The following is a 12,967-nucleotide window of genomic DNA, read 5'->3' as shown; positions in this document are numbered from 1 at the left end:
TGCTGTAACTCTCAGTTCTTGTAACACTATGCTGGTTTTTGTCTTGTAGCTGATTATAGCTGAATAGTTTTCTGTATCACTCTTTGCAGTTGACACCTTGTTAAAATATACAGGCTATGGTAACGCAGCAGGATTGCTGGCAGCAAGGGGCCTGTTAGCAGGAGGAAGAGGAGAGCATTGGTACTCAGATGATGAAGATACAGATACAGAAGAATACAAATCTGCAAAACCAAAGTACAGTATTGTTTTCAATTCTGCATATCCTGTTGCAATTTAGATGTTTTGACATAACTTTTTTGTTTCACCTTTTCCAGAGAGGCCATTTTTGGAATTACATGTGCTTATATTAACTACTGTCTCCTGTTGAATTAATGGTCTAACTATTGAGAAACTAGCCTTTAATAGTCACATGGCTCAAAAAAACCAAAACAAAACAAAAAACCACTATGAGAATGATTTAACTTCAGTAGGGGGAACTATGTAAAAATTATATGGTTGTCAAAAAGAAATAAGGAACAAAAATGCAAAATGTTTGGATGGCATAGGAGCACTTTCAAGATGCATATTAGAGATTCGGGGTACACGTGTGTTGGCTATTTAAATGGATACTTTAAAAGATGGAATTGTTAAATGGGAGTAAAGGAGGCTGTCGGAGATGATGCTGTAAAAGAGTATCAAAGCAGGCCAAAAAGTTTTTGAAGAGCACCTTACAAGAGACATTAAGAATAAACAGAACCTTCTTCACAGGTTCATCAAAAGCTGGAAGCCTGCAGTGTGTATATGGTCATTAAGTGGTTGAGATGTAAGTAGGTGGAGAAAGGGGGCAAGTCTATAGCAAAAAAGCTAAAGGAATTCTTTGCATCATGGTAACTATGAGGAAGTTTGAGAGAGTTCTTAGGTGGAAGCCTTTCTTTACAGACTATGAGGCTGAATAACTACTTAAACTACTTAAAATTGAAGTGTGAAAAGAGATTTTTTTTTTTTTTAACAATTGAGCAAATCTTAGGAAAAAAAATATAGTAACCAACTTAGCAAGGGTGGCTTTTGCCCCAGATTTTCCAAGAATCCACATGAAGTTGTCACACTACTGAAGAAAGAGGTGTCAAATGTGGCTTAAGGTTTTAAGTTGGACTTTGTAAAAAAGGAAGAAACCAGTAGGTCTAGTTTCAATCAGTCAGATTGCTTGGTACGAAATTTTTTCTGAAGAATTGAGTAGGTCACATAGATAAATATGGAAGGAGCAAAACAACTTCTCCAGAAGTCATGCATCAGAAATCCAGTGTATTTTTTTTAAGAATTCAGTGATCATATAGAAGCTCTGTTAATTTTTATTAATTATAATTGACTTGGTGTTAGAGGTTTCAGTTTGTCATGTTACATCTGTGATTTAATGGCACTTTAAGAAGGTTCTGGAATTGTTGATACTGGGCATCTGAAGCATGTTATTTTTCTGCTTTACTCTGTTTTCCTTGAATTACTCACACAAACTTTTTAGCAGGGCCTGTTGTGATAGGACAAGGGATAATGGTTTTAAACTAGAAGGAGGTAGATTCAGATTAGACATAAGGAAAAATTTTTTTACAATGAGGGTGGTGGAACACTGGAACAGGTTCCCCAGAGAGGTGGTGGATGCCCCATCCCTGGAAATGTTCAAGGCCAGGTTGGATGGGGCTCTGAGCAACCTCATCTGGTTGGGGATGTCCCTGCTTCTTGCAGGGGGGTTGGACTAGATGGCCTTTGAAGGTCCCTTCCAACCCAAACTATTCTGTGATTCTATGATTAGGTATATGACAGGGGTGGGTTGTGGCTTATTGAAAGGTTCTTGTTAAGGAACACGAATGAAAGACAGGATTAAATGTATGAGAAGTTTCAGAAATTATATGGCTTCTATGCTAAGAAACAAACTTCTTTTTATTTCTGTACTTCAGGAATTTTTTTTCTTGCTCTTTTGTCTCTGCTCTTCTTTCAAAAGCCTAACAACCAGTTATATGTATATAAATAAAACTGTAACATCTATGTAGTTAAAAGCTGACACTTAAACATTCAAGACAACTATCAGTTGCTTTATGCATCTAATTTTCTGTATTGCTCTTAAATGTTTGTAATTAAACTGCTTGAAAAGATAATTTTCCCTGAAAGTGTTCTTTAAAACTACTTCTCTCCTTTTGTTACCATTTCTGTATTGCCTTTTACTTTTAATAGTGAAAATAAAACTGATGTTGTAAATTCTCAAAGTAAAGTAACCTTAATTTGGTTTGAGCAAAATCAACACGGGAGGGGAATAGTAAACTAATTAAACATTTTTTCATGAATAAGAAAATGTAATTGGAACTTGTCTATATTTTTAAAACTGAACCTGTAAGAATCAGTTACAAACATGTATCTGTCATTCTGTTCCCCATCTATGTCATTATTTCTCTTGTCATTATTACAATCATTATTCCCCTGCTTTCAAACTGCTTGTGTATGGGTTATAACATAGCAAGCACTAGTGGACTGTGTATTTTTGAGTAGCTAACAAGAAATTAATACAGTGGACCAACAGTGAATTACAGTTCATGGGAAAAGGCTAAAAAAAAAGGTTTAAATATGAAAGTTGATTATTTATAGTAAAAACTTTCACATGCAGTTCAGACAGTTTTAGTCTTGGTGGTTTCTGTTAGTGTGCCTTTTTCCTCGTATCAAGAAGATAGGCAATTTATGTACATATTTCTGTAGAAATGTAAACTGCATTGTTTTTCCACCTCCAGCATTAACCTTATCACTGGTCACTTAGAAGAACCAATGCCCAATCCAATGGATGAAATGACAGAAGAGCAAAAGGAATATGAAGCTATGAAGCTTGTCAACATGTTTGATAAACTTTCCAGGTATTGTATCACAGCTGCTTTTGAGGGAGGCAGCTTATATCCTGGCTCTTTACTAAGGTCTAGTGCTTAAAAATACTGCTATAGTCAACCTCTTAGGACCACTTTAACTGCAGAGAAAAATGTTTAGCACTTCAAAGAAAAGAGTGATATGTAACAAGGCTTCAGAGGGGACCTCTTTTGGAGAGGACTGGACAGAATCGGGAAGATCTGGTGATGAGGGGACCTGCCTTCTAAATGGATAGGCTGATAAGAATGAAAATAATTTCTCCTTTTAAAGTATGGGATGCAATCTAAGCCCAAGGGAAGTATACTCGTTTTCTGCAAGTCAGTGAACAGCGTCTCATGGTAATGACTTAAGTCTGCTGCTTATATGAAGAACAAATACAATGTGAAAATATTTGTCACCAGAAGCAATAAATTATATAATGGAGCAATTTAAATAGAATTTACAGTTAAGAATTATTGTGGATTTATTAGAATAAGTGTGGACTGGATTACAAATGAGCCTTTATAACTTGTTTCAAATGACTGGGGTAATGCCATAAAAGAAAATGGTATTTAATATGACATAAAAGTTTATGTTATTGATACAGAAAGTTTATTTTTATGTTTATTTTATAACTCTCTACATACAAAAAGGGAACAGCTCTGTGCTGGTAGCTGCAACATTTTTTCTCTTTGACTCAATATGGCAAGAATTTGCAGGTTTTTCTTCCCCCATACTTGTAGCCATACTGGAGTGATTGCTTGTAGTTTGCTTTTTGTGCAAGCAGAGTTTTACATTCTTGAGGAATACTTAATGTAATACTGATCTACCATTGAACTGAGCTTTTGGAATTTAGGTAAATATATAAATGGATCATTCTCCAAACATGGGAAAAGTTAGCAGCTAGAAATGTGCTTGTGTTTTGTGAGAGTCTGTAGATACTCAAATAACAAGATCTATTGAGACAAATTCAGCAAACTAAGTATTTTTACATCTCCTTTAAAGATCAGGAATACAGCAAAAGATATGGGAGAATGTGGATTTGATATATTAGCTGACAAAGACTGAATTATAAACCAGAGTGAAAGCAGGGAAGGATCTCAGAACAGCTAATCTGAGACTGTTGGTGAAGTAATTGGATACTTTTTCACATTATTTACAAGTGTAGTATGTTACAGCCTTTTTAGTAAAGGGAAGAAAATGCAATGCACATGTAATCTTAATTGAACTGCTGTGTAAATGGAATGATTGCTCTGTTAGCTAGAGAATAAAGATGCTGAGCGTTAGGGGTACTGCAATAAAATTACTAAATGGTCTAAAACTTTTTTTAAAGGGAGACTGAGACTAGAGATAAACTAAGACTGGAGACAAGTCAGTTGCTATCACTGCAGCAGTTACACAGAAAGTCCAAATGGCATTACTGTAGCATAAGAGCCTTTTCAGTTTGGAGGATTGGAGGCACCTGCTGTGTTGCCTGCTACAAACTGACAATAACTAAGCAGCTGGTACCCTGTGTCACTACTTATCTTCTTGGCCAGTAGCATTACTTTCACCTTGGGCTTTCTGTGTCAGTTACACCCACCTGCAGTTTCTTCTATAGCACTTAGACTGCGAACTCTTCAGGGCTGAGACTCTTTTTGTTGTGAGGTTTTTGGTTGGTTGGTTTTTAGTATAGGGATTACTGTGGGGCAGTGTTGTTGATGTGACCCTTTTAGGTGCTGTGCTAACATGAATAAAATCACTTGACTGTTCTTCCCACCCTTCTTGTTTTACTAGAAATTATGGGGGAAGTGCTGGCAGGAAGGAAAAAGAAAGTAAGACTTGGTTTGGGGAGGCTGTGGGACGTTTTTAATTAATGTAATTGAGTGCAATTGTGGGTTTTGCAGATGTTAAATAAAATGGGAAGCTGCCGGACTTGTATACAAGCAGAAAAAGTTAGTAACATGCTCATAGCATTGACAACCTCTCCATGTTTTTGGAATTGAACACTTCTGCCTCCTCTTTGAGCCCTTCAGTGCTGGGAGTTTTCAGAGACTTAAATCTACCAGTGGAATGTAGTTTTTTTTCCTTTGGTTTGCAACCTACAAATTTAAACTGGATATTTGCTTTGATAGGAGTCTTCAGTTGCTTCTGGGTTTTGAATCTTGCTTTGAGGCAGACTGCTGGTTGCAGGTTTCCTACTTCTGCTGGTTTTTGTTGTTGTCACCATAGGAGGGGACATATACCATGAACTGTGCAGTTTCAGTTTGGTGCAGTGCTTTGCTTATAAGAGGGGAGAAGATTGGACAGGGAACCAGCAGCTCCTCCTTCTAATCTTGAACAAGTTTATGTAACTTTATCTGTGTAATTTGAACAAGAGCTTAGAGTGAACTTGAATGATGTACAGCAAAACTGGTTTGCATAGTACACTTGTATCATCCCTGTAATGGAAGCTAAGCTTTAAAGAGCTAGCATGCTTTCACTAGAGAAAGGAAAAGTATGGAGGGAAAAAAAAAAAAAAAGTTGAAGAACTGACAAATTTGCTTCCCTTCCTGACTGATGAGTATAATGAGGCCAGTCTGTCACTGGTATGTTCTAAATCTGGCTTTGACTGGCATGGTATCATTTTTTAAAAGTTACCTGATGTCGGATTGAACTCAGAAAACAAATTTGCAAAACAGTACTACTTCATTGAAAAGTTAGTCTTCATTAATGGCTGCAAACTGTTTACACTGTAGCCTTTGTACAGGTTTATTGAAACTTTAAGTAATAAAGTGGTATTATCTCCCTTGTTCCATAAGATGCCAGTGTTTTTTTGCTCTCCAGATTTCTCGTTATCTTCAGCATTGGCACTGAAGAATTGAAACTGCTTTGAGGTGATGTAAAACTGATCCATGCTTTTGGTCACTTCAGGTCTTACTTCCAAAGTTTTACTGTTCTCTTAGGTTGTTGGTATTTAAGCCTGTTCTTGGGGTAATTGACTGTCAACAGGGCTCGATTAAAAATAATCACGCAGTTTTGTTTTATCAAAATGTGTGGAGGAAAGCTAATATTGTTTGTGAACTCATTTCCCCTGCCCCAATATTTTACCATAGAGTTGGGTTCTACAAAAGCTTTTCTAGAAATTAGTATTTTTCTCAAATTTGGCTGGATATTACTTTTAAAAAATGATTATGTATATATTATAACTGTAAGTGAAGATGAAAAATCTTGATTACTGCAGCTCTTGGGAGATTTAGATTGGAAATTAGGAAAAAATTTTTTACGATGCGAGTTATAGAACACTGGAACAGGTTGCCCAGAAAAGTGGTGGATGCCCCATCCCTGGAAACATTCAAGGCCAGGCTGGATGAGGCTCTGAGCAACCTGATCTAGTCAGGGATGTCCCTGCTCCTTGCAGGGGGGTTGGACTAGATGAACTTTGAAGGTCCCTTCCAACCCTAACCATTCTATGATTCTATGATTCTATGTAGATGTTAGGTAGATTGCTGGATGCCTGAATTTGGCCCTGAAGTAACTCTGTGGGCTTTGTCTGCAGTAAGGGTCAATACCATCTTGTTGTTTTATTGAGAATTGTTTGGTGACTGTAAATCAGTATGTGTGTGATGCATATCTCTGACCTTTGAAAAACTCCACAAATCTGCAAAAAAAAAAAAGATTTAACTCCATCTTTCATTTTTGCAAAATATCGAGTTAGCCACCTTAATTAAATCAGTGTGGTATGATATTCTGTCTGTTTATATCATAGATTATTGGAAATACTCTGTGTTAATTAAAATGTCTGGAAAAAATGCTAACATTTTTTCTATTATAAATGGTAGATAGAATTGTGTATTAATTGACTAATTTAAAATGTCAGAATGCTTTTTCCAAGCCAACCTTGTATTAAGTGCAAGAATCCTTTTGCTGATGAAATGGTCTCCAATTATCACAGCTTGGGTTTTGTTGTACATTGAACAGAAGTCAACAAAACAAGTATGTAAGAGAACCTGTCTAAATAAGCAACCATACTCATTAAAAACACAAAATTAATCACAGGATGAATGAAGAAGGCAATGTTACATATATTTTTTTTCCTCCCCTTTCTAATCATAGAACAAAATAATGTTACATGAAAGGATCGGAACTATTATGTAGCACTCAATTATAGGGAGGTGAATAGGTCCCTAACATGCCATTTTATCAAAGGAGCAGACTGGTGTTTACATGATGGCTGCTTCATTACAGACACCATCATTAATTCCATGTGTCAATACTGCCCTATAGCACATAGAGCAGACAAGAAAGAGTTACCCTTCAAAACAAGGGAATGATTTTTTGAGTCGTTATCAAGCTAAATGGCAAGCAGGAAGCTAAAAATTGTATAGGTATATTTGGGGGGACTCTTGGGAGATCTGGAAGTAGAAGAAGAGAATGCATTTTACCAACTGTTTAATGATGGTGTGTTTCTAAGTACACGTGAATAGAATGCTTTGTTTGCATCAGAAAAATGAATGTTGCAAGGAGGTGTATTTGAGTATATGGGAGGTCACATAAGGATGTTCAAATATGTATAAATATGCACATTGTGTACTTGTATATATCTTCATGGATACAGAAGTATTCCTACTGCCACCTGCTGGGCTGAAGCAATCTCTTTTCTGCCCTCTACATATACCATAAACATCCAATTTCTGGATAGCGAACTGTCTTGGGCTATACGTGCCAGTTTCTGTGCTTCCCTTGCCACGTTGGATCTCCCCTAAACAGTAAGCACATCCTCAGCGAGCCCAAGCTGTCAAAGCTCAGCTGAGGTCTTTAAGCAGCAAGTGCTAACTGGGCAAGTTGCTGAGGCTGGTAGAGCTGAGACCATTCATACCATGTAAGAATCAGCTCTCTGGGCTCTTGTGCGGTACTGAAGTTAGCTGAGTGATGCCTCTTGCAACCCTACCCAAAATTTTGTTATTTAGCAGATAGCTGTTCTGAACTTCTGAAGCTAGCTTTGTAGGTAGCCCAGATCTTTTTATCTGTCTCCCTCTGTATTTTCCCTCTTTGAAAACAGGAGTAAGCTTGTGTAGTGTTCAGAGCTTGCAGTCAGGTCTTCACTGGTGAAAGGACGCCATGCCTTATACCTTATTAGAACTAGGTTACGGTTAGGAAAAAAACAGGCTGATCCCTGCTTCTCCTCCTACCTCATCTTTTTGTGGCCTAGAATATTTCTGTCTTCGTACAGTTCAGTTTTACTGAGTAGCATTTGTCTGAGGAAGGATGTATGGAGTTCAGCCTCTTAATACAGAGAAAGAACAGCAAACTTGTAACAACCATCATTCATCCCGTTCAAGGACTTGCAAAGCAGGAAGCTCATGCAGGAACAGAAAGGTAATTGACAAACATCCTTGTTATTCTATGAAACGTGAGATCAGCCTAGCTCATGGTTAAAGCCTAGAGAGGAGGAAATGCACTGGGAATGAAACTTAAATGCAATACAGCACAGATCATAATGGTGCACTTTGAAATGAGTACAGCAAGCTGAGAAACAGGCCTTTGAGCATCACAAAAGAAGATACAAATGCACTTCAGTGACTTGGACTTCTACATTACATTGTTGTGCAAAACTTGGTGCATTTTTCCCCAAAAGAACACCACAAAAACCACAGACCAAGACTGGTGCATATGGATGTGTCTCGTGTGTTGCATCTGGTGTTCAGTGTCTCCACAGATGACTCACTGGGAGAAAAAAAAAGCTTTCTTATCAAGTTCTGGAGGGTGTGTAGCAGGGTGTAAAAGTGAAGCGCGAAAGGCAAGTTGCAGAGAAAGAGCTATTTCTTTGTCATTGACAAATGATGACATAGGACTTTGTAACAGTATTTACTGGTATCTTATAAGTATCCTGATGGGAGGAGAGGGAGGTCCCCACATAAGGGGACCTTGGGATCTTTTTTCCCTTGTTTCTCTTTCCTTTTTCTTGAAGTTTCTTTATCCTTTACCACCCATTATAATTTACTTATTACCAGTAATAAATTGTAAATGACTATTAAATCTTGTGATTCTTTGACTTCTGGCTGCCATGTTAAATGTTGTAACCCAAGAGTATGTGTTATGATTTTTAAAACAAAAATGTAGGATCCTCTCAGCTTAGAGAGCTAACAAAGGTGATTTCATTCTTTGTAGCTATGTTTTACTTTTGGAACTTTAAAAATATAAGCAAGGATTTATTCTTCAGGTTATTCTTCTCCAAAAATAATAGCTCACTACTGATGCTTGAACTAGAGTAAGTGGCACTGAAGAACTGTAGCAAGACTGATTACAGATTTTCAAAGGACATTTGTTTCGTATCATGGTGTTTAAAGTTTAAAAGCCAAAAAGGCCTTAGATGTATAGGGTTTTTTCCTGTGAAAAAAGTGTTTGCTATTAGATGCAACTCCAAAGCACTCCAGCTTTGCCCGTGTGGGGGACTCATGCAGCCGGCAAGGGAGGGTTCATGTCTTGTTTGGACACTAGATCTGCAGTCTTCATTTTTTGAGCCCTTTCAGATCTGATTTTGAGTATTCTTTTGATCTCTTTTTGCACGCATCTCCAGCAAATACTTGAAAACTTAAGTGACACAAGAGTGTTCTCATTTGGGCAGAATCTGCGTACTATAGATTGCATTGCCTGAAGGAAGAGGAGTTGCTGTCAGTCCTCAAGTATGGCAAGCTATCTCCAGTCTATTTAAAGATAGATCCTACTCTTAGGTACACACACAGGCAGAGTCTGGCCTATGCTCTTCTAGTGTGGTCATTACAAACCTCCTTCCCTGGCTCCAGCTTCCCACCCAGACCGGATTTGCCAAACCACAGCAGTTTCTCCAGGTCCAGTTTCTCGTCTTCTGAAATGCTGCAGGCAGTGGGATTTGTGAGCCTGTCACCGTAGTACCTGATTGCCATATCTGTGTAAATGGCTGTGTTTCTTTTGCTAGTCTCTGCTCTTTCTGAGCAAAAAAAGACTCTTGGAAACTTAAATTAACTGCTGCTTGACTGTACAATATCTAGCGTACGCATGCCATGGAACTCAGATGTTGCTTTTCTTGCTGTTCCTGTGGTTGGGTTAAGGTCAGATTGATAGCTGCGTTTAAGCAATTTTTGTCCCCTTTTTCAGCCAAATTAGTAGTGCAGACCAGGCAGAGAGCTGGTGAAATGCCTTTGCTTCCCCACTGAGTGATGAAGTTTTATTGTCAGTGGCTTGGGAGGGTGGTATGTGTGTTAAATTGGCAGTTTTACTGGGCTGCCTTTCAAGCACGGGGTAAACTGACATCGAGCCTCCACTCCTTTATTTAAGGTGACTCCTGAATATTTAGAGGTATTCTCCATTATTTTTTTTTCCAGCAGAAAATCAAAATGTTATCTTTGCCCTTACAGCTTTTGCCATAATCCACATATAAATGAGGTGATAAAAAGTAAGGATTAAATAAATCTTTGCTAATACTTTTTGATTGGCTTAATCAATAATTAATCATCTCTTAGATGAGGCTGTAGCTTGTGGAGTAGATATAATTGGATTAGCTGCTGAGAGGCCTTTGGAGCTTTGAAGAGATTAAAATGGCTGTCAATCCTGTAATTAAACTGCCACAAACAAAAGCAATAGTATTAGAATCAGTCAGCTTTTTTTTTTAAATGAATCAACAAGTACTTACACACCCCTAGTAGTGGTGTAGGCAGAGTCTGTTCTTGGAACTGAGTTATTTCCTCAACAAGATGAATATGTATCAAATCATTGTTTTAATTGCCTGGGCATACATTGGCCAGAATGGCAGGTGACATTTTAGGAGGAAATGGCTGTCAGAAAACTCTTAGAAGAAAAGCTAGTTTGTGTATCTGAAACAGTGAACCTGCTCCTTGTCTTGAGCCTATTAGGCACTGACTTTTCATGGTGTCTTTAATTGGCTAAGTAGGTTTGGCCTACATGAATGAAGTCTTTATCTGTCCTGCTCTTCCCCTCCCACCTATTTTGGAAGGTTTTTTGTTCCTCTTTCTTCAAAACAGAGGGCTTTAGCAGAAATAACTTCCTTTTAAAGGCTCATTATGTACTAATGCGTATACTGTATGTGACTGTATTATACACATGTGAATTGATATGTGTGCCTATGCTAATATATATTCTGTTTTTAAATCTCTTACAGAGATGAGCTTATAAAACCAATGGGAGTGCGGCCGGATGGTACAATGGCTCCTTTGGAAGAAGCAGTCAGCCAGTACCATACCAACAAGCAAGACAGTTCAGATTCAGACTAAAGCATCACCTGCTTCACTCTCAATTCTCCTCTAATCCACACTTGTCCTCAAAGCCACGACATCTTTTATCTAGGCATTTTATCCTCACATTAGCCAGCATCACTTCAACTGTTCTATTATTGGCATATTTAAATGATAGGTCCTGTGGTGTAATGTCCGGATTTTTTATTATGTTTGTTTAAAGAACATATAAATTTATTAGTTTATGATCTTTATTAATTTAAAACGAAATTTCAAAGGGATAAAAAGTGAAAGCCTACGATGTAAAATAAAATACGAACACTTTAATTTCTAGAATCCTGTTTTCTGAACTCTGTAGGTTTTCCCATTCTTGCTATTTTATTTTTTTGTATTGTCTTGCCAATCTCTCCCTTTATATAATTGTAATTAAAGAAGCGTGTTTGCTTAATGGCATTAGGAGCAGAGAGTGTTCAAACTTAGAAGTATGACTGACCTCGTGAAGCTGCTCTAACTGGCATTCAGCAGTGATTTCAGAGCCACCCTTTAAAAAATGTCATTGGATTACTTACTGCTACACACTTCTCTGTTTAAGCTGCTGCTTAAGATTTTACCAATGTGTGGGTCACTGGCTGCCACTAAAATTATCTTTAAATTAGGAACAAGACGATGTGTGTTGTATATCTGCCCTCCCTTCCCTCCCCTGTTAAGACCACACAAATATACAGGCCCCCACCGCCCGGCTCGTCTTTGGTTAAGTAAAAACATCCCTATTCAGAACAGCATTCAAGTATATGCACTTAAATGTTGCTGTGAATGGGAGTGAACTGAAGTGAAGTGCATGTGCAAGTGTTTTACTGAATTGGGGCCTACTTTTGGAGATTAACGGGTATGCCTCACTTGAAGGGAAGTCAAACTAGTCAACAAATAAATATTTCCTTTTAGAGAGAACTTGGGAAGCAATGGGATAGAGAATGGGAACAGGGGGAAAGAGGAGAAAGTGTCACTTTCAACTCTGTACTCTTTAAAAACAAAGATTAAAACTTTAGGCGTGCTGCACTGCTGTTGCCTCTTTGCCTGCTTGGTTTCATTCTCTGTGAGTTTCTCCCAGCATGAAGAATAATCCATGTCCTAGTTTGTAATTTTTTTTTTTTTTTTTTTTTGGCTCAGAAGCATACATATGCCATTCTTGTGAACCTTTCAGAGGTTGGTGAAGGTTCTCCAGTTTGTCTTTGTTTCTTACAACTTGATGCTGGCTTGAACTAAGGAAGTTGGTGTTCAAAGACCTTGTAAAGGGAGGACTTGGTATGAAATCACACTGTGCTTTCCCATGTGAGGAGCTTCCACAGATCTCCTTAGTCTTCCCAAAGGACTTAGAAGAAATAATGCACTGCTATCCTTTCAGCAGGAGATTTTTTTTTCCCTAAAGGACACTGCCCAGCCATAGCAATGCCTTTTTAATAAATAAATAAATAAATAAACCAAATCAAGTGAACTTAGGGACATGAATTCTATACATTTCTGTAAGCAGGGACCTTTTTCAATGTTAAAATATCAATGTTTTGGGTTATGACAACGTGGGCTACATAGTCTGCTGCATCCACATGGAACATCACAATTTGCATAGAATGAAAAGGAAAGCCAGCTACTGTTTCCACACAGCAATAGCTAAAGCAAAACCCATCAATGTATTGATAATCCTGTAATCATACCTATTATGGATTAATCCAAATGGGAGGAGTTGTCTAGGAGCAAAAAAAAATACGCTTAGCTGCATCTAAACTGAGTCTCAGGAATGTAATTCTGGTTTAGCATCAACCACTGACTACTCTGAACCCAGCATGGGCAAGGATTAAGTCCAATGTGGGTGCAAAAATTTAGGAACCCTCCCTGAGGAGCAAAACTTAACTAGCTCTGTTAATGAG

At 37.9% G+C, this 12,967-nt stretch overlaps 1 protein-coding gene across 2 annotated transcripts in view; it reads left to right on the top strand.

Annotated features, from left to right (window-relative positions):
- Positions 1 to 12,101, top strand: part of RIC8B (RIC8 guanine nucleotide exchange factor B) — a 38,832-nt gene extending 26,731 nt beyond the window's left edge. For both annotated transcript variants that reach the window (XM_086753982.1, XM_010115408.2), the window contains 3 exons: positions 90 to 234; positions 2,751 to 2,870; positions 10,973 to 12,101. In XM_086753982.1, coding sequence (XP_086610108.1) covers positions 90 to 234; positions 2,751 to 2,870; positions 10,973 to 11,084 — 377 coding nt within the window. In that variant the 3' untranslated portion in view covers positions 11,085 to 12,101. The remainder of the gene's footprint in view (positions 1 to 89; positions 235 to 2,750; positions 2,871 to 10,972) is intronic.
- Positions 12,102 to 12,967: the final 866 nt, after the last annotated feature.

The sequence above is a fragment of the Chlamydotis macqueenii genome, chromosome 1, assembly GCF_036417535.1.
Source record: "Chlamydotis macqueenii isolate bChlMac1 chromosome 1, bChlMac1.mat, whole genome shotgun sequence".
Lineage (NCBI taxonomy): Eukaryota > Metazoa > Chordata > Aves > Otidiformes > Otididae > Chlamydotis > Chlamydotis macqueenii.
Note: the sequence above shows the minus strand (reverse complement) of the source record. Positions and strands in the feature narration are given on the sequence as shown.